The sequence below is a fragment of the Botrytis fragariae genome (assembly GCF_013461495.1).
Source record: "Botrytis fragariae strain BVB16 chromosome Unknown tig00000797, whole genome shotgun sequence".
In the NCBI taxonomy this organism is placed as follows: Eukaryota; Fungi; Ascomycota; class Leotiomycetes; order Helotiales; family Sclerotiniaceae; genus Botrytis; species Botrytis fragariae.
In genome coordinates this window covers 28,548-49,706 of record NW_023501013.1, presented here as the reverse complement: position 1 = coordinate 49,706, position 21,159 = coordinate 28,548, and the positions used below count along the sequence as shown (strand labels likewise).

The following is a 21,159-nucleotide window of genomic DNA, read 5'->3' as shown; positions in this document are numbered from 1 at the left end:
ATCAACCGGTAGCATTTTCTTCCAGTGTTATGGCGCACATGATACCGTTGCCAACTGTTTGCAAAGATTATCTCAAACTGTCTTAATGAGTAGGAGATCGGTTGGAAATTTCTTGTAATTTCTCTCATTCTGGGATGTTGGCAGGTGTGCCACACCACCACCACGCCCCTCGAGATCTTTTTTCCTTATCTACCCCAAATATATTGTTGATAAGGTTGCAAGTCTATCTACTATCGCCTTAGTGGAGATTTTAGCTTTTACCTAGCTTTTACTTGATTCTCATTCATTTCTTGCCCACTCTTTCTTTTGTATATTGTTTTCCTTCGCTCTGGGGTTTTTCGTTGCTCTCTTTGCACTTATTCTCAGTCAATCAAGCCATGAAATCCAGGAAAACCATCCGCTTGGCTATTCTTTTGGCTGCCTCCTCGATAATCGTTCCCGCACTAATATTGTTTGCCCGCCATGGTACACCTAATGTGACATCATATTTTGGATCACCAGCGATACTTGGAGATGGGTTTGGATACGAATTGGCCGAGGAGGATTGGACAGTTGATTTAGCCGGAATCAATTCGCCATTTGATTGTAATGTCACAGAAAATTTTGAGTGGTTGAGAAGGTACAACTTATCATACCCTCTGAAAGTTGCCCAGCGAGATATTATCGCAAAACCTAATCATGGAGAAAGACCGTCAGTCACTGTGATGAAAGCGTCTTTGTTCGACAGCCCAGAAATCTTCGAGCGCGCAGAGCTTTCTATCGATAGAACCATCGATCATTGTTCCCCACTCACTCTTGAAGTTCCTTATCCTCCAATTCGGAAAATCGACGCTTCGCATATGATATTCGGTCTGCAGACCACAATAAAGCGTCTTCGGGACACGAAGATGCACCTAGCACGATGGCTGCCCAACAGTGGAGCTCGTTTGATCGCAATAGTCAAAGAAAGCGAAGAGGTGTTGGCATCTAAATCTGAAATGGCTCGACTCCAGAAAGAATATCGCAAAGCAGGCATGGACATCACAATAATACCACCCGTCAAGAAAGAGGACTTTTTCAATCAACGATATTTTTCCCTGATAGATCTGATGTACAAGGCTCGCAATAAGAAAACAAAATGGACTGTGCTTATGGACGACGACACATTCTTCCCTTCTATGCGTGGGCTACTAGACGAGCTTGCTCTTCACGACCACACGCAGCCTCAATACATCGGCGGATTGTCCGAGAATTGGGCAGCGGTGAGAATGTACGGACTGATGGCATTTGGAGGGGCCGGCGTCTTTCTCTCCACGCCACTGGCAAAGATTATTCATGAGAACAATGAGGAGTGTAAAAATAACATGCGATTTACTTCCGGGGATACACTGGTGATGGACTGTATATATCAACATTCTAAAGCTCAACTTACAACAGTAGCTGGACTTTCGCAAATCGATTTCATAGGAGATCATTCTGGATTCTATGAGAATGGAAGAAAGGTATTATCTTTACATCATTGGAAAGCAGGATCGGCGACCAAATATCCCTATGAGATGGATAAGATGCATCTAGTATCAGATGTGTGTGACGAGTGCTTCCTACAGCGTTGGCAATTTGATAACGATATCGTCCTTACCAATGGGTTTAGCATCGCGAAATATCCCAAGGGGTCGTTAGAGCGAGGGGCAAAGAGCGACTTAGATAACTCGACAATTATTGATGGAAGTGTCGACTTGAGGAGAACAGAAGTGACTTGGGATGACAAGAATCTCGATGTTGAACATAGTCTGTCACCAATACGGCCAGAATTGAACGAGGCACAGAAGATTAGCTGGAAATTTCTGGACAGCGTTTTGGTCGATACACATGTGATTCGACAGGTGTATTTGAAAAAGGGACTTCAAGGAGGTGGAGATGAAGTTCTGGTCTTAAATTGGAGACAAGCGAGAAAAAGCCACAGTGCAGGAGGAACAGAAATCAGACATTAATTTGATGGAGAGGTAGGAGTCAGAGCTTCCATTTTTTACTACATGATATACCCTCAATAATCGGGCATATAATCGGCGCCGATAGGCGTTTGGGATGACAGGTTAACCGCGATTGGAATTTTGCAAGAGAAAATGTATATCATGCGAACGACGATTTAGGATTTCATAATGTATATGTAAATATTACTTCACCAACATGGACATACACAGATCAAGAAGGAGTTTAGGATATCTTTTGGATACCTAGAAATCAGGGATCGAAAACTAAAACATAATTCAAATTTCACATATATAGCTTTTCATGAAAACATAAATAGATCTAAATATAATATTGTTATTACTTACTGCAGTCGAATTTCCCATGCGAGAAAGAATCCCCGAGTCCTTTAGATACATCATACTCTTCAACAAGGGAGGTAACCAACAATCCCTAAAATAGCTATTCGCCATGCATAGCAACCTTAAGGACCAAATAGAACAATACTTGCGTTTTTTTGTTGCACGTCTATAAATGCCGAAGTTATCCGCTCCTACGAGGATCGCTCATTTTGGTCGAAAGGGCCATTGTGGCGATGCCATATTGGTGGTGCGTTGGCTGGAGGGATGGTTTGGGAAATGGCAGAGCATTAAGGTCGAATGCCCACCGATTCTCAGACTTGGCGATCAGATTGATACATTTTCAACATCTAAAGATTAGATTATGTTCTCGAGTAAGTGCTTCTGACAGATGCAGGCTCAATAACTGAATAGTCTTTGATTGCTTCATGTTAGTTTTCTTTTCTCCAGATCACGAGAGGACGAGAATATTGGGAAAGGAGGTTCGGAGAGTGTGGTCGGATTTGTCTGGGGAATTCGGATGGTTTGGCTAGCTGGGGAATTGGGAAATGAGAAATGAGAAATGGAGTGGTGGGGGTTAGTTAGTGGGGTGAATGAGAATTTGAGGAGGGAAAGATGGGACGGGGATGATCCAAGATGAAATGGGTTTTTTGAAGGATAAGATATGGGAAGATTTATGATATATGGCTTGATATATAATGTAATATGAAGGAAACTGAACAGTGAGTATACAGCATTTTTTTGAACCATCGGGTAAGCCCCTTCATCAGCTCATCATAGTCGCCTGGGCAGTCGAGGCACTTAAATATGATTGGCCATGTTGGACCGCATCGGTCACCGTATAAATACCCAGCATCATCAATATAAATGTTTCTTTACTCACTCAATAATGGCAACTTATCTTCTTCGTACCTAGGTCGCACTCACCTATCAAACTTTTCTCCTCGGTTCCAGCCGAATGTGCGGCTTAAAGTAAGGTTACAATTTCATCCAGATTGATGTTCCACTCTAAAGCTTGCTTTTATTCACTTTATACGAGTGGAATCTGGTAAGTTTTTCCGTCTCTAAATGAATAGTGGACGACGGAACGAGGCGCACCAATAATCTGGAGAAGGCTTCGGGGCACAGCGGGGAATTTGGCGGGGTCCTTCCTCTTGTACCTAGGTATTGCCCTAAATGGTACTACTAGATATGTGATGGTGAATGTTATGATCTCGTGCCCCTCTATGATCCCCCGACAGATGGTTTGTGGTTGTCCTTTTCTATAACTCGATTTTTTTTCCTGTTTGAGCATTTATCTTTGGCCTTGCAGATTTACTACCTACACAGTCGCAGACTCGCAAGCTCGTAAACTCGCAGCAATTCATACCGACAGCTATCCTACCCGCACACCCCTTACTTCTCGATAACTTTCATTCATAATGGCTGGCATTGTACCTGTCGCAAAGTCTCTCAAAGACATCTACACCGAAGATGCCTTGACTGCACAAACCAAGAGATGGGACAATCTTCTAAAGCAATTCAAGAGCAATTATGGACACGATGCGCAGTTCGTTTCACGATCTCCAGGACGTGTCAACATCATCGGCGAGCACATTGATTATTCTTTGTACTCTGTCTTACCTATGGCCATAACTGCAGATGCCTTACTCGCAGTTTCCACCCAAATCGATGAATCCGCTTCGACTAGTACAACATTCAAGGTGCGAGTTTCGAATGTGCAAGCGGATAAGTTCCCAGCACACGAATTCGATATACCATTCGATGCAGTAGAGATCGATTCCAAGGTACATGAGTGGACAAATTACTTGAAGTCTGGACTCCGGGGCGCTTTAGAGTTATTGAGAAAGAAACATGGAGACGGCTTCAAGCCCAAGAGTATGGAAGTTTTGATGGATGGAACCGTACCTGCTGGTGGTGGATTGAGTAGTTCTGCTGCTTTCACCACAGCTTCTGCCCTTGCAGTTATGTTTGCTAATGGTGAGCAATCTGTTGACAAGACGCAACTCACAGAATTGGCAATTGTCAGTGAGAGAGCAGTAGGTGTCAACTCTGGCGGAATGGATCAATCTGCATCGGTCTTCTCTATTCGCGGCTCAGCATTATATGTCTCTTTCAATCCAACCCTGACTGCAAAGCCCGTTCACTTCCCAAAAACAAACTCCGAGCTCACATTCGTTATTGCACAATCATTTGTTGCAGCAGATAAGCATGTCACTGGTCCAGTATGCTACAACTTGAGAGTCGTAGAATGCAGTCTTGCCGCTGCCTATCTTCACGCAGCTATCAACAAATCTAAAGACCCCCTTCCTTCCGACTCTGGACCGTTGGGTGTCTCTCTCCACGGATTCCACAGCAAATATCTTGGAGATTCCACTGCACCACTCGAAGAACAACTTTCAGAACTCATTGAAATCACAAAGAAAACATTTACAAAAGAAGAGGGATACACTAGAGAAGAAATTGCATCCGTCGTAAACATGACAGTCCCTGAGTTGAACGAGCGCTTCACTTCCACATTCCCCGTCCGCGCTGAACATTTCAAGCTTCGCCAAAGAACCCTTCACGTTTTCACCGAAGCCCTTCGAGTTCTAAAGTTTATGAAAGTTCTCGAACATCCCGAATCCTATCTCAATGCCGATGGTGGTGATTCCACTGAAACTTTCAACCGAAAGCTTGGTGATCTGATGAATGAAACGCAAACTAGCTGCAGAGAAGACTTCGACTGTAGCTGTCCCGAGCTAGACGAGCTTTGTGAAATAGCAAAGAAAGCAGGTAGTTATGGAAGTAGATTAACTGGCGCCGGATGGGGCGGATGCAGTGTACATTTGGTACCTGCGAATAAGGTCGATGCGGTTAAAGAGGCTTGGGAGAAGGAATATTATTCCAAGAAGGATTTGTCCAAGGAACAGAGGGAAGCGGCAATTGTGGTTAGCAAACCTGGTAGCGGAAGTGCAGTATTCGTTGTTGAAGGTGGAAATGTTGCTTAGATGGAAGTTAACTATTAGAGATGATAAAAAGCCTTACGGTACCAATACCCTTCATAGAATGTATTCCCATTTTTGTTATAGATTTTATTTTCGATGGCCGTTATGTGATGGATGAAATGAGTCTCACAGGATGAAATCATAGAAGTGTAGATAAGCCTGAGAAGTCATTTGATGGTCGGATTTGAAATCAAACTTGATTTTTTTACATTGTCTACTAGAGTCTAGATATCTCGATGAGGAGTGAGGTGTTTGTTCGATTATAATTTATACAAAAGGGGAAGTGAGGTGAATGATGGCTTATACCTAATGCATTGTATGTCTACTTACTAGGTAGGTCATTATCGAAGGAATTCCGAAGTGATCCCAGACTAGTCTGATAGATTCCAGGACGGCTCTTTACAATCACTTGACCTGATTAGTAGAGATGGAGGCTCGGAGTTCCAAAACATACATTCGGAGTGGTTGATTATTATCGGGCATCAGTCTGTAGATATATAGGAAAAGTGATAGTGATCTTGACAATGTGGCGAAACGAAGTGAACTGTATTTCACACACCTGTCTAAGTACTTGGTTCCAGTAGCTGGAGGTTGTTGACCTGTTGAAGTGTATGAGGTGATGGGAAAGGTATTTTTGGTTTATAGTTATTCAACTTGGTCATACCTGTCTTTAGGAAGTGATTTGGAATTTGACGCACAGAAATTAGTCGCCCTAGACGTATTCCATTTCATAACTAAGCTGCTACACTCTTCAATGCTTTGTAGACGTAATACTTGAACAAGATGACACTTGACAATAAAATAGCACTATCGCAACAGACTGTGCGCTTTCCATGCCATCAAATAGGCTGATCTATTGCTGTTCCCATGGAGGTATAGGTCCCAGGAACTGTTCTGCAAACAGTCCTCACCACGTGTAACACAACGAGAAGACGCAGCGACCAAATTGAAGTATCAAAGGAGTGCATACATTGTATCATTACCTATTGAAAGGTGCGAAGGACAATCAATAAAATCAAGATCATGTTGCGTGAAGTGGCATAAGTTCTTGTCCAATACTCATAGGGATATATAATGGTTCTGGAAGTAATATAGTAGGGGAGGAGCTTTGCGGAAGTTCGTGTGTAGCAACAATGCCTCTAGAGCAGTTAAAAAAAGGAAATGAAAGAACAATTTGTAAGTTACCTAGGTAATTTATAAACGAATCATAAAAATCCCTTAGCAATAAGGGAGATGATGAGGTCCTTTTCCAAAGTCGGTGATGGAAAAAGAGGGGCAAAATGGCTCTAAAACTACGTGCACGGTTGCAGACCTCAATTGAAATGCATAAACCTAGAACGTTGATTGATTCGCTCATCTTCCCTCATATCTGATATCATCAAAGCAGATCATAAAATGGAAGGTACTTCATCAGACGGGTCGGGAGGGAAAAAACATGTTAGGCAAGCTTCTTCGGGGAGAGGTAAGATTTCTTCTTTGTCGTAATGCAACGGGCCAGTGTTTGAAGCAACCTCCTCCTTCACCATGAAGACCTTCCTAGAGTCACAGTCAATAGTTCGGATAAAACGATGTGGCTATACCTAGAAGAATCCAGAGATAGTTGGAGAACCGCGTTTCTATCTTTGGTTATCTTGGAGGCCACACGAGTGCGCGACTTTCATGAATGCGGTAGAGGTACCTTGGCACGTGGCTCCCCGTGAAAGGTGCCTTGTTTAGAGGTTATCTGTGTGTGCAACCAAACACCTTTGATATTTTATTTATATCCACAGAACAACAACTGAATAATGGATCGAAACAAGCAGCACTTGGCTAATCGCATAGCAGCTTTACCCAGACGACCGACAAGAGGCCCGTTAGATATCAACGAGTGCGTATCACTCCCATGTATAAGAAAGAACAAGTACTAAGTTTAGATAGTTCACCTCTGAATAGTCCCTTGTCGCCTACAAATTACATTAATGCCACACAAACACGAACACTTTCACCAGGCGGCCCGGCACCAAGAAGCCGAACACCTAGGCTTCCGTCACCGAGTCCCGGTTCGAATTTATCAACCAACACTTTCATGACAGCTCCCACATCGCTCTCGCCATCACAAAACACATCATTTCAATCAACAGTCTCAACACTTCAGAAAGACTTTACATATCTCTTACGCCCAGAAATCTATCATCCTCTACCCGTTCTTGAAATTCCACCACCATTTCGTTCTTCCCCAGCTTCATCACTCCCACCTAACCCTGATGTCAATACTCTTTCGTCACTCCTGGCAGCGGGTTATTTTCGAGCTGCGGCTATTTTGAGTGCTACGCTATTAACATCGAATCCTGGACCCTCATCACATGATGAGATTTTCAACCTCTTCTATATCCGTCTAGCATGTCTTACGCTCTGTAATCAGACACAACTTGCGGCTCAAGAAGTTAAAGCTCTCGAAGACCTTAATGCTGCTTACTATCGAGATGATGAAACGGATACTCATATGGTAGGATGGGAGCTGAGGGTTTTGGCAGTTCGATTGCAAGGCATGGGATTAGGGGATGCGAGAAGAGGTGTTATGGGATACTATGATCTAGCTAGAGATGCTAGAAGTATGTTGACAAAATTAAAGAAACGTAAGGCAGCTGGTGATGTCTTAGATGGTGAGATCGTGTTATGGGAAAGCAGATTGGCAGATTTGGGTATCAGAGTTGCGAGTGCCCTGATTGAGATGGAAGATTTAGTAGGAGCGGGGATGCATTTGAAGACTTTGAAGGTCAATGAAGAGGGAGATGAGGACTTAAGGGCTAAAAAAGCATTACTCTGGTTATGTTTGGGGGACATTGATGCTGCAAGGGAGTGTCTGAAGAAGGCGAATGGAGGAGAATTCAAGGCGAATGAAATAGATGGAACAATCAGAGCTCTTGCTTTTGTTGCTGAAGGAAAATATGAGGAAGCAGTTGTCATCTGGGAAGAGCTCATTGCCAACGAGGAAACTATGGCTGGAAAAGGAGAAAAAGCTATGTGGAGGCAAAACCTTGGTGTCACATTATTGTACTTGGGTCGTGGTGATGAGGTATGGATCATTCCCTTCCCCCAATACCTTTTTTTCCTGCTACGATCACCACTTCTTCCACTATGGAGCCCGCTACATCACACATACTCACAATTCGACCAACAGGCAAGAACTATTCTCGAGTCACTCATTGCAGAAGACAATTCTTTCCACGCTTTAACATTCAACCTGAGTACTATCTATGAATTATGCACAGAGAGATCAAAAACGTTGAAGGTTGCGTTGGCTGAGAAGGTTGCTGGGATGGTGGATATAGGGGAGAATGAGGGAGTAGTAAGAGGATGGGAGAAAGTTAATGGGGACTTTAAATTGTGATTAAGGTCTGATATCCTTATTGATTTTGCGGGATAGAATTGGACAAGGCGAATGCAGACTTCCAATATTAATTCACACATTTCATTACTTCTCACCCCTAGAAAGCAAAGCAAGCCTAGTTGACAAGAATAACTGTTGCAATATATGTAGGCTCTCGTTTTGGATGCATTAACATCATCACTTGGATTTATCCACCCAATCTAGAACATTGAAAGTCATAAAAAATCATAAAACAGTAAAAGATGATTGTTGATTGGAGTGCCTCTTTATGCACAATTTATGCACTCTTCACTTCCCCAACCAATCAAATCGACCAAAAGACTAAAAAGAACTTTCCACTCGCTACCCCACATTTTGCCCCCGATACCGCTAGAAAATTAGGAAAAGGGCGGACTGAGGGTTCCAATAAATATTGTTGGAGGGTGTGAATCACAACTCTAAAGTCATATTTTCTCAACTTTCCTCCAAACTCTTACTTACTCATAGAGTTTTTGCGACAATTACCTCTCTTCCTCTGAGCAAGATTCAATTGAGAAATACTCAATTTCTTCTTCCGGATTGAGTTGAGCCATTGTAATTACTTTCATTTCTTCTCTTTATTCCTTTGCCTCTTGAGGTTCGATATCGGAACATATCTACAGAAACTCCGCCCTGAAATTGAACAGAAGTCAAGATGCTTCGTTCAATACCCGCTAGGCGTGCTATTCGCACAATTGGTAGCAATGCGAAATGGATGGATGTCGCTGGTGCTAGGGGTTTGTCGAACCGGGTGAAGGCGGCGGGCGGTATTATGGTTGAGAAGAAGGGTACGAGGGCGCAAGCTACTGCTGCTCCTCAAGCTGCTAGGTATGACTTTCTCTTTCGTTTACATCTATGGATGTTTTCTGCGGGTTCGGATTTCACTCTCAATCCAAAAATTGGGGGTGAGTCACTTTGGGATGGAAGACAGTTGACTGACATGTGAATATAGTCAAGTTAGAGAAAGTCCAAGTCCAGCATTTAATACCACATCTTCGAAAAAGGATTCAGGCAAGGAATTGGCAGGGCAGGGACAAAAATACTCGGAGATGGATGAGTCGTATGTTATACCCATTTTCAGCGAGGTGGCACAAGAAGGTCCTAATAATGGCATAGATTTATCGGCATGACTGGTGGAGAGATCTTCCATGAAATGATGTTACGGCAAGATGTCAAACACATCTGTGAGTTTTGTATCCTAACTTCTCAAGGATTCGAGCTAATGGAGAGATAGTCGGTTACGCAGGAGGAGCGATTTTACCAGTTTTCGATGCGATTTACAACTCAAAACACTTCGAATTTATCTTGCCAAAACATGAACAAGGTGCTGGACATATGGCGGAAGGGTATGCCAGAGCTTGTGGTAAACCTGGTGTTGTTCTCGTTACATCTGGACCTGGTGCTACCAACGTTATCACTCCAATGCAGGACGCTTTATCTGATGGAACACCAATGGTTGTTTTCACCGGACAAGTCGTTACAACTGCTATTGGAAGTGATGCTTTCCAAGAGGCCGATATCATTGGTATCTCGAGAGCTTGCACAAAATGGAACGTTATGGTCAAGAATATTGCCGAGCTCCCAAGAAGAATCAAGGAGGCTTTCGAAATCGCTACTTCTGGAAGACCTGGGCCAGTTTTGGTAGATTTACCAAAGGATGTCACAGCTGGTATTCTACGAAAGGCCATCCCTTCCCACCACATTATGCCATCTTTACCCAGTCAAGCCTCGAGAGCGGCCCAGGCTGTTCAAAAGAAACAACTTGCAGGTTCAATTGAACGTGTTGCAAAATTGATCAACATCGCCAAAAAGCCAATCATTTATGCTGGTCAAGGTGTTATCTCTACTCCAGAGGGTCCCAGATTGCTCAAGGAGCTTGCTGAAAAGGCATCCATCCCTGTCACAACAACTCTCCAAGGTCTTGGTGGGTTCGACGAGCTTGATGAGAAGTCTTTACATATGCTTGGTATGCACGGTTCTGCATACGCTAACCTCTCCATGCAAGAAGCCGATCTCATCATTGCTCTTGGAGCACGTTTCGATGATCGTGTGACTGGAAGCATTCCAAAGTTTGCTCCAGCAGCAAAGGCAGCAGCAGCTGAAGGTCGTGGTGGCATTGTTCACTTTGAAATTATGCCAAAGAACATCAACAAGGTTGTTCAGGCTACCGAGGCTGTTGAAGGTGATGTTGTTACCAACCTTGCTCAACTTCTTCCAGCCGTTGACAAAAAGTCCATGGATGAACGCAAAGAATGGTTCGATCAAATTAGATTCTGGAAGGAGAAGTTCCCTCTTTCTCACTACGAAAAGGCCGAACGTGATGGTCTTATCAAGCCACAAACTTTGATCGAGGAACTCTCAAATTTGACCGCTGATAGAAAACAAGAGACCATCATCGCTACAGGTGTCGGCCAACATCAAATGTGGACTGCACAACATTTCAGATGGAGATATCCAAGAACTATGATCACATCTGGTGGTCTTGGTACCATGGGTTACGGTCTTCCAGCGGCTATCGGTGCAAAGGTCGCCAAACCCGATGCTCTTGTCATCGATATCGATGGAGATGCATCGTTCAACATGACACTTACTGAGCTCTCCACTGCAGCTCAATTCAACATCGGCGTCAAGGTCATTGTCCTTAACAACGAAGAGCAGGGAATGGTCACTCAATGGCAAAACATCTTCTATCAGGACAGATACGCTCATACTCACAGTGTCAACCCAGATTTCATGAAATTGGCAGATGCAATGGGTGTACAACACAGAAGATGTATCAAGCCAGATGACGTAAGAGATTCTTTGAAATGGTTGATTGATAGTGATGGACCAGCACTCTTAGAGGTTGTTACCGACAAGAAGGTACCAGTCTTACCAATGGTACCAGCCGGAAATGCTTTACATGACTTCTTAGTCTACGATCCAGGTTTGTGCTCCTTATTTTACCCCAATCCCTATTGATCTCGCTACAAATTGAGCCTATACTAATAATATCGACAGTGAAAGACAAAGAAAGAAGAAAGATGATGAAAGAGAGAACATGTGGGTTACATGGATAAATACCTTGTTTCTCTTCGTGTAACTCTTTTCTTTACATAAATAACTTTTTACTACAACTTTTTACATAAATGAGGGTATCTCATAGTTGATATCTGGGCGTCTTTTTTTCCTGCTGGTATGCATCATGGGCGGAAAAGCGAAACAATTCAAAAGTATTTTCGTTTTCGTTGAATAGGGTGGTTCTGGTTTTAGCCTGGCTTTCAAAATTTCTCATTGGAAATTGCTTGAAGAATGAAAATATGGGGAGGGAATATTGGTTGGAAAGTTGGATGTGGGGATGCTTGAAAGTAAGGAGGGGGGGGACTGGGGAATGGATTGAGAATGAAGAGATAAATACAAGGGAGGAAGTAACTAGTGAAAGATCAGTGTATGTATATAGGAAGGATAGTAATGGATGAATCAACGGGTGGATGGGAAGGATGGAGGGACACGAATTGATGGTTATGAATATTTCAATTGCGAACTTTGAATATCTGGCTACTTGATGTGAATGAATGGCTTGTGATGTGATATTCATTGATGGGAGCTTTGCTATGGTAGATTCTAGCATAGATTTACGTCACTAGGATCTCACGGCCCCATCCATTTTTGGGTCGATGGAATGTATTAAAGATGTATGTACATGCAGCTCGAGAAGATGATGATTGTAATACTAGGTAAAACATGAAGGTCCTCGTTCCAAGGACAATCGCGTGGATGTTGGAAGAAAGGAGAAAGGAGAGGGCAGCATCTGGATGGTTAGATGTCCTTAAATTTGGATATGAATTGCAGGAATTGTGCAGTGGTTAGGGATAGGTGAGGTATGATGTTGATGTTGATGTTGATATACTTATTAATTGAGTAGGATGAGATTATATACCTAATGATAAATTGGTTTCCATCATCGTGACTCGAATCATCGGTCTGGGGGTTTGAGGAATGTGTCGGGGATGTAGAAGAGATGGATCACTCGGGGTGTGTAGGAAACTGGGAAAGCAGGAACAAAAAGTCAAGGGCAATTTGAGGAGGTGAATAGTCTCAAACTATCGCTTCAACCAATGCCAAGCAGATACGAAGGGCAAGAGTAGGCAGTAGGTAGAATCATGGTCCAATCTTGGAGAAGTTTCGTCCTTGAGTCTTGGAAATCGTGAGAATTGTGCCACTAGATCGTCTAAGCAGAACTGAGGTAGTATGAGGAGCTTAATGGTGATAGTAAACTTTAGCTTCTACTCTCTTGGGGTCCGGGCTCTTGAAACAGTTGGGTGAGGTCATGGTAGGGAAAATAAGAAGTAGTATTCTGGAGAAGAGAGCGGGGAGATGGAGAAAAATGTGTGAGATACCAGTACTAGGTTATGGGGAGGAATTCCGAAAAAGGAGGAGGGGTCCGACAGGAACTCAACGATTGTATGAACAGGACCGGTTGTCGGATAATATTTTTGCCTCTCGTTATCTAGTTCCTATCTAGGCATTGAGCTCATTAACAATGACGCCGATGTAGTTTAGTAGGTCACGCGACCGATCACGTTATAGTGTTGATGTTAGGAGAGCCAAGAGTCATGCTTTGTGTATCCTGCAGACCATGTGGTGTTTTTGAAAATCCCGATTGGTCCTAAGTACTAATATGTCATAGGTTGGAAACTTCTTCCAGACATTGACCACTAAATTTGTAGGCCAAGTAACTCCAAGATATGGTGCTATCTTAACATGTTCTAGGCAGTATTTAGTAGGCTTGACTTGCTGATATTAGTCAGCAATAAGCGACGCCTTCGAGATCGTTGAACTTTATTTCAACCTCGAATACTACAACCCATCAACAACCTGAAGTGCCGCATCGAATCTCGATTGTCTGTAGAGTTGTGTTCAAACCCCGAGTCTTAGTATTTTTTTCTCGGTTGATTTCTATTGTCTATCAAGTGAATGGCAATGGACTGCGACTTGTTCTTCCCTCTTGCCACCTTGGCCTTTCTACTTTTGCTTGGCTCCAAGAAATAGAACATTTCATCAACGCTCTAGTGGCGGAGCCATTTGTTTCTTAGCTTGGTGCCATTTTATAGAGATAAGAATATACGGAATCCAATGATGATATTTTCATTCGCAGTCGCGGGGTACCCTTATACATGCCCTTTAGAATTAACCTTGTGCTACCAAGATCTAACCTCTTGGTCACTGTAGTCTATAGATAAGTATGGGTTGGAATCCTTGCCAATTACGATACATTTGTACTATATATGAAGACCATATTTCCCCAAATGTGAAAGTTATTTTCTCAATAGACATATTGCCATATCCTTCCAACAACGTTTCTATCTATATCTTTCAGGTCAATTTCGCCCTGTATGATCTCATATTCATTTCGACACATCCTATCATTACTCCATCATATAATACGACATGGCTAGAGTTAATATCGTCGAAGAAGTTTCAGGACAGTCAAACAAGCCTTTGTCTAAGCCAGCTCATGCCTTAGAGTACGTGCAGGTTGCACATGAATTGGAAGCAAATCTTGAGGATGGACTCACAGAGGTTGAAGCAGCAAGACGTCTTGAACTGTATGGAAAAAATGAACTTGATGAAGGACCTGGTGTTCAACCAGTACAGATTCTTATTCATCAAATTTGCAATGCAATGATCTTGGTTTGTTTACTCCTATCCATACAGTCACGTTTCCTTTACTCACCCAGATTTGTTTTTAGATCCTAATATTGGCCATGGCCGTGAGTTTCGGTATCGGCTCATACATTGAAGGTGGTGTCATCTCGGCAGTCATATTTCTCAACATTGCGATTGGCTTTTACAATGAGTTCAAGGCGGAAAGGACTATGGATTCTTTACGTTCCTTGAGTTCGCCTACGGCATATGCTGTGAGAGAAGGGGGAATTCGATCAGTAGCTACCGTTACGATTACTATTGGTGACATGGTTGAGGTCAAAACCGGTGACACAATTCCGGGAGATATGCGGTACTTGCCCGTAACACCCCCTTCGTCCTTAGTATATGCTAACAGACCGTATGCAGATTAGTTGAAAGTATGAACTTTGAAACCGATGAGATGATATTGACAGGAGAATCGCTACCCATTGAAAAGAATTCAGATGCAATTTTTCCTGAGAATGCCAGCGCGGGTGATCGTCTTAATGTTGCTTTCAGCTCCACTACTGTCACTAAAGGTCGAGCACGCGGCATTATATTTGCAGTGGGCATGAAATCACAAGTTGGATCAATTGCCGTGAGTCTTCGACAGCAGAGGCGTAAAGTCCGCGTGGTCAAACGTAATGAGGATGGCAGAGCTTTGCCGCACAGATATGCCCAGGCTGGGCTTCTTACCGTGTTTGATTATATCGGCAATTTTCTTGGCACGAATGTCGGTACTCCATTGCAAAGGATGCTGGCCCAACTCGCTTGTGGGCTATTTGTCGTCGCCGTTATCTGTGCAATTATCGTGTTAGCTGCGAATGGATTTTCCAATAACCAGGAAGTCATCATTTACGCTGTAGCCACAGGACTTTCGATGATTCCGGCTTCGCTGATAGTAGTCTTGACTATCACTATGGCTGCAGGAGCTAACGTAATGTACGAAAAACATGTTGTTGTTCGCAAAATGAATGCCCTGGAAGCACTAGGCGCCGTTACTGGTAAGATCCTTTCTTTTCTCGTAACAATGCTCGATGGTTGACTTTTGCAGACATTTGCTCGGATAAAACTGGAACTCTTACCCAAGGCAAGATGATAGCGAAAAAGGTATGGCTGCCCGCTAAGGGGACTTACTCGGTTGGCGATTCCGGTCAAGCACTCGACCCCGAAGATGGAGATATATTTTACAGCAAAAAGCCTCCGTATCAAGCGCGCAATGAAAAGGATGAAGAAAAAGCGGATTCCTTCTCAAATCTTCTACAAAACAACCCCGATCTCCAAGCCTTCCTCAATATTGCTTCAATGGCAAATCTTGCGCATGTTCATAAAAATGGTAACGAGTGGAAAGCAAGAGGCGACCCAACGGAGATTGCAATTCAAGTCTTTGCTTCTAGATTCAACTGGAATAGGGAACGATGGACGTCCGGAGACGCGCCTCAATGGAAACAAATCGCCGAATTTCCTTTCGATTCTGATGTCAAAAAAATGTCGGTTATCTTCAAACATGAACAATCTGATAGCGCACAGGTTTTCACAAAGGGCGCAGTCGAGCGGATTCTATCATCATGTTCACAAATGACAACGCGAGACGGAGAAGTCGTAGCAATGGACGAAGGAATGCGCGAAGACATTCTGAACAACATGGAAGCCATTGCCGCCGACGGGCTCCGCGTTTTAGCTTTGGCTGGTAAACCATGGGACCATTATACCGGAATCAATGCTAAGCATGATCGCGCAGATGTAGAGAAAGATTTAATATTTCATGGACTGATTGGAATTTATGACCCTCCACGAGTGGAATCGTTGGAGTCGGTGCAAAAATGTCACCAGGCTGGTATCAAGGTTCACATGCTCACTGGCGACCATCCAGAAACAGCTCGTGCTATTGCAGGACAGGTAGGAATCTTGCCCCAAAGTTCTTCTACAATAGGAGAAGCTGTCATGAATGCGATGGTTATGAAAGCAAGCGACTTCGACAGGCTCAGTGATGGAGAAATTGATGCCCTCCCAATGCTACCTCTGGTAATAGCACGTTGCTCACCCCAGACAAAAGTTAGGATGATTGAAGCTCTTCACAGAAAAGGGAAGTTTGCTGCTATGACAGGTGATGGTGTCAACGATTCTCCTTCCTTGAAGAGAGCAGATGTTGGTATTGCAATGGGTCAAGCAGGGTCGGATGTAGCTAAGGATGCATCGGATATCATCCTTACGGACGACAATTTTGCTTCGATCCTTAATGCTGTTGAAGAAGGGAGAAGAATGTCTGACAATATTCAAAAATTCATATTACATTTGCTGGCGCAGAATATCGCTCAAGCTTGCACACTTCTCATTGGTCTCGCTTTCAAGGATAATATGAGAACTTCAGTGTTTCCACTGGCACCCGTAGAGATTCTATGGGTCATTATGATCACATCAGGTAAGATCTCGCCAAGAACATATCAAGAGTCGTTTACTAACACAATAAAATTCAGGTATGCCAGACATGGGTCTTGGTTTCGAGGCCGCCGCACCGGATATCATGAATCGACCACCTCAGAACGGTATATTCACTTTAGAAATAATGATCGACATGGTAGTCTACGGCCTCTGGATGGCAGCTCTCTGTCTCTCCGCTTTTTCCCTCGTTCTCTTCGGTTGGGGTAACGGTGATCTCGGTTTCGAATGCAATGATCGTTATTCCGATCAATGCGATACCGTTTTCCGAGCTCGAGCAACTACATTCGTCTGTTTAACCTGGTTCTCTCTCTTCCTCGCTTGGGAAATGATCAATATGCGAAGATCCTTCTTCCGCATGCAACCTGGAAGCAAAAAGTACTTCACCCAATGGATCCACGATATTTGGGCAAACAAACTCTTGTTCTGGGCTGTCGTGGCTGGATTCGCAACCGTGTTTCCCACGCTTTATATCCCTGTGATTAACCGAAAGGTATTCAAACACGAGGGTATTAGCTGGGAATGGGGAATTGTATTTGTTGAGTCTTTCTTGTTCTTTGTGGGAATAGAGTCTTGGAAGTGGGCCAAGAGGGTTTATTTCAGGGTCCAGGCCAGAAACGCAACCGGTGTGACAAGTAATGTAGATGATGAAGACCCCGGAGTGGCGATCATGGAGATTTTGAAGGCGCAGAGTACGCATATTACTAGAAAGGGGACGAAGGCTCATGTTGAGTTTTCTAAGAAGGATGGGGATTTGGAGAGTGGCAATGCCAGTCTTTAGGCGGTTTATTTCTATAGGGTGTTTGGTGTATTAAAGGACAAGGCGTGTGGAAAGGATCTAAAAGGCTTCCTCTTCGGAGGGAGATGGGCCTTCTGTAGAGTTTCGATGTGCGGCTTTAGATATCAATACGCATGCGAGTGCAAAGTTTATGTAAGTCTGTAATTCATCAATTCAATAATAGGTTATCCAAGTTTACCATAATCCAATGGTCATCTTTAATATCTTCTCTGCTTACATTATGTCATGATTCTAGAATCATAAAGTAATCAATTGATGCAGTAATGAATTTGATTTTGGATTTATGATAAGACATGGCCGAGTGAGTGAGGCATGTATGTTGAAGCATGTATGTATAACCAGTACCCAGTGAAGATTGCTCCTAGTGTAGGGCAGAAAATGCTACACAAGATGTTTTTTTAAAAAACGAGCTCTCCCCTGGCGTCTTGCGAAGTACAGGGTTTTGATTCCCTGCTTAGCGGCGTAGAATTATGCATGTCGCAATGGGATTCTGACATGTATAAGCTGCATATGTAAGATTAGACGTCACTTTTTGGTGGTTTTGACAGTCACATTATTTGAGATTGCATTGGCGTCTGACAATATTAGATATGGTCATAAAAGTGTGAATCATTAAAAATCTGCTATGCTATTTTACATGAATTGAATTCCTTTAGATCATCGAAGAAGCCCAACACTCTACTTCCGATGACGGACAATGTCATTGTATTGATGTCGGATATCGAGAACTTGATGACAGTTCCGGCTGCACCTTATTTCTCGTATCCTTTCCGAGACCATACGCCGTGAGCACCGTGAAGAAATACCCGAGACTTCCAGTACCGTAAATTCATCAGTGGCATATCCATCTTAGAATTTACTGCACGTGGTTTATAGGGCCTATATAGTCATAGACTAGTCTAGCCGTTGCAATCTCATATCCCTTTCGAACAAGAATGTGCCGTGACAACCTTCGCTCGCCTTTGATCTGTTCAAACCCCCATACCTGTGGTAGGTCAAGTCAGTCATGATTCCCCTTACTAAGCAGCGAAATGAGGAGAATTACTGTAACACTTGTCCAAGAACCAGTCGAGGATTCAGTTTTATCTTGTATGCAATCACCCGAAACCGTCTCCTCTAACCATCCCGATTGCAGGAACTTCTCCCCTTCTTCTATATTTGCAGTGGGGATATATCTGCTTCGTGTCCGTATGTTGCCCCATATGAAATCTTTGTGTTCTCGCGTAGCCCAATTTAATCGCCTCATCTCGGTGGTGAGCGCAAGTCCCACGCCCGCAACATGATCCATCATGATTGTGACCAGCCCATTTTCACCTTTTGATTGAGTTGCATGTATAGTTACATCTGCAAAAGATATCGCGCGCCGTATAAACCAATTTACATTCTGGAGTCGGAGAACATGTTTCAGTGAGTCTGAGAGGCGTTTGTTCTGAGAAAGGGCCAAGAAATACTTAGTCAGCACAAACACGCAACTTTTGATGTGAGTGATTAGATCGTCGCCAACTTACAAGTAACCAAGATCCGTTGATATCATGAATATGCTTTTCTTGGGGAGCGGCCATTTTTCTCGATCAGCTTCTGAAGAAGTTTTGATTTCTTTGGTAATATTAAGACATTATGTACATTTATAATTTGGTCCCGCAATACTCGGGCAAGACGTTGTTCAGAACCTCATATTTGTGCCTGGTACATGTAAGCGCTGGCGACAAGCCCTGTCACAATGCTACTTTTAACGCCATTAGCATGGGGGTTTGTATTAATTTACGTTAAGGAGAGGGTGGTATTCCGTGCTTGTCAGCCCGAAATTTCGAATCCTACGAGTATGATTACCATATTCGTTCCTGTACCTCCGTGCTTTAGCTCCAACTCTATATGCCGGCACACTCGTCATCATCGTTCGTTCATTCCTCAGTTTACGAGCTATGGTATTGGCCTTTAGTCTCAGACCTGAGATTAGTCTAGCCATGATTTTCAATCCAGTACACATGTCTTACCGGAGTTACACCTGTTGCTTTGAGCAATAACAATTCTTGCAATCTTGGCTTCTTTTGTAAGTCTCAGTGTGCTTGAAAACTACTCTCTCTCTTTAACTACACAGGTCCAGATAACACGGATCAGATTCCGCTTTAGTGCTGTCCTCCAACGCTAAAAAGCGAGATTACACATCTGGAAACTTTGTGGAATACTTGCCAGCAAAGTCAGGGTCTGTAAGTCAGGATGTTACTGCCCTGATGGGGGTCGAGAGCAGATTATATGCTCTCCGGGTAATTACTGTTTTCTTAAATCTTTCAAGCTCATCCAAGGCGATGTACTCTCTTCATGTCACCCAAAACGTCCACAGACGTTTCCATTCCTCGGAATATTCCCAATAGGTTTCATTGACGTTTCTTTGACTATGATCTTTATACTTGAATCGTCTGTCCAAAAAAGTCATCTCAAACATACGAGGGAAAAGTTGACACTTGCAAGTTCTAAAAAGGCAGTGATGATGATAGGAAATACTAGCTGTTGCTGGGCTTTCAATATAATTTTCTGTGTATAGAATTGATGGGTTATTTCTTCAGAGAATATTTCATCTTCTATTCCAACTACTCTCAAGTGCTACCGATTATATTTTGGTCCCGCAACCTGGTTTACTGCCCTTCCTCGCCATTGGTATGTTCCTCTATTCCATGAATTTTAGAACCTTACAGTATCTCTAATTTAGCCTCTTTTGTTACTTCAAACATCCTTGAGCGTTGAATTTTAATTGTGCTATTCTTGACTTGTTGAAGGCTAACTGACGAGGGACTTGTAGCAATGCACTTGAAGTCAAAACTTTTGGTGAAGAAAGTGAGAATTCCATTCTTTGAGTATGCCATTTTACTGATTCACGAAAGAATCTGTCTCTCGGCGTGATTCGAGCTCAGAACACATTCTTTCTGCATACTTCACTGGAAAGATTTTGTCAACCGTATTTCGGCTAGCATTATCTGCTTTACACTTTATGTCATTTTGTAGTGTTTTTGCAATACCGAGAATTCCATTCAGAAGTTTGCTGGCCGTAAATACTCTTGATTCCTACTATTCGTACTTCCGAGCATTGTGTAGCATATATAATGGCTAATGATGTAGGTATTTACGGCCTTGCTTCATGTGTTTTTGTAGTTATAGGTCAAGAAAATGGACTTCCAATGGCAATGATTGCTAGTTTGATTATTGGGGTCGTCGGGGGTTATGGTGCTCCACTGTCCACGATAAAATTATGGCACCTGGAATGGTTATAAAGATTGTTCTGGGGTAATATATACTTCATGTGCTTAAGCTTTTACTAACTTTGAGCGAAACATGGCTTTCAGAAACCTAATTTTATTGTCATACCACCCCGTTGAAGTATCTTTATGATATTAATTATGCTGCTTTATGGACTGGATGTGCGATTAACCAACTTCGGCTCGATGTGAGGTAGGTCATTCAAGTTTTATTTTTGCACCTTACTCAGACTAAAAATCAGTAGCATGCTACTCATTATCGGAATAGCTTACCGGCTAATAGCATTCGTTGCTCTAATTTGATACAAATCGAGACATGCAA

General features: G+C 43.0%; 7 protein-coding genes across 7 annotated transcripts; 6 read left to right on the top strand and 1 right to left on the bottom strand.

Annotated features, from left to right (window-relative positions):
* Positions 1-377: 377 nt before the first annotated feature.
* On the top strand, positions 378-1,970 carry Bfra_010389 (putative glycosyltransferase family 31 protein; the record flags this gene model as incomplete). Its single annotated transcript, XM_037340722.1, has 1 exon — positions 378-1,970. One exon carries the CDS (start codon positions 378-380, stop codon positions 1,968-1,970), a length of 1,593 nt encoding a protein of 530 aa, XP_037186365.1.
* Positions 1,971-3,727: 1,757 nt separating this feature from the next.
* Bfra_010388 (putative galactokinase protein) lies at positions 3,728-5,296 on the top strand (the record flags this gene model as incomplete). Its single annotated transcript, XM_037340721.1, has 1 exon — positions 3,728-5,296. One exon carries the CDS (start codon positions 3,728-3,730, stop codon positions 5,294-5,296), a length of 1,569 nt encoding a protein of 522 aa, XP_037186364.1.
* Positions 5,297-7,077: 1,781 nt separating this feature from the next.
* Bfra_010387 (putative tetratricopeptide repeat protein 15 protein) lies at positions 7,078-8,663 on the top strand (the record flags this gene model as incomplete). Its single annotated transcript, XM_037340720.1, has 2 exons — positions 7,078-7,160; positions 7,211-8,663. 2 exons carry the CDS (start codon positions 7,078-7,080, stop codon positions 8,661-8,663), a joined length of 1,536 nt encoding a protein of 511 aa, XP_037186363.1.
* Positions 8,664-9,336: 673 nt separating this feature from the next.
* Positions 9,337-12,017, top strand: Bfra_010386 (putative acetolactate synthase protein; the record flags this gene model as incomplete). Its single annotated transcript, XM_037340719.1, has 5 exons — positions 9,337-9,509; positions 9,634-9,741; positions 9,798-9,865; positions 9,916-11,607; positions 11,682-12,017. 5 exons carry the CDS (start codon positions 9,337-9,339, stop codon positions 11,738-11,740), a joined length of 2,100 nt encoding a protein of 699 aa, XP_037186362.1. The 3' UTR covers positions 11,741-12,017.
* A 2,094-nt stretch (positions 12,018-14,111) lies between these two features.
* Bfra_010385 (putative sodium p-type atpase protein) lies at positions 14,112-17,568 on the top strand (the record flags this gene model as incomplete). The annotated part of the gene is made up of 5 exons (XM_037340718.1): positions 14,112-14,354; positions 14,414-14,679; positions 14,736-15,352; positions 15,403-16,770; positions 16,826-17,568. The coding sequence occupies 5 exons, from the start codon at positions 14,112-14,114 to the stop codon at positions 17,566-17,568; spliced, it is 3,237 nt and encodes a 1,078-aa protein (XP_037186361.1).
* Positions 17,569-18,442: 874 nt separating this feature from the next.
* On the bottom strand, positions 18,443-19,148 carry Bfra_010384 (putative lccl domain-containing protein; the record flags this gene model as incomplete). Its single annotated transcript, XM_037340717.1, has 3 exons — positions 18,443-18,571; positions 18,632-19,015; positions 19,095-19,148. The coding sequence occupies 3 exons, from the start codon at positions 19,146-19,148 to the stop codon at positions 18,443-18,445; spliced, it is 567 nt and encodes a 188-aa protein (XP_037186360.1).
* A 158-nt stretch (positions 19,149-19,306) lies between these two features.
* Bfra_010383 (uncharacterized protein) lies at positions 19,307-19,716 on the top strand (the record flags this gene model as incomplete). Its single annotated transcript, XM_037340716.1, has 4 exons — positions 19,307-19,406; positions 19,447-19,511; positions 19,567-19,636; positions 19,685-19,716. 4 exons carry the CDS (start codon positions 19,307-19,309, stop codon positions 19,714-19,716), a joined length of 267 nt encoding a protein of 88 aa, XP_037186359.1.
* Between the last annotated feature and the right edge of the window lie 1,443 nt (positions 19,717-21,159).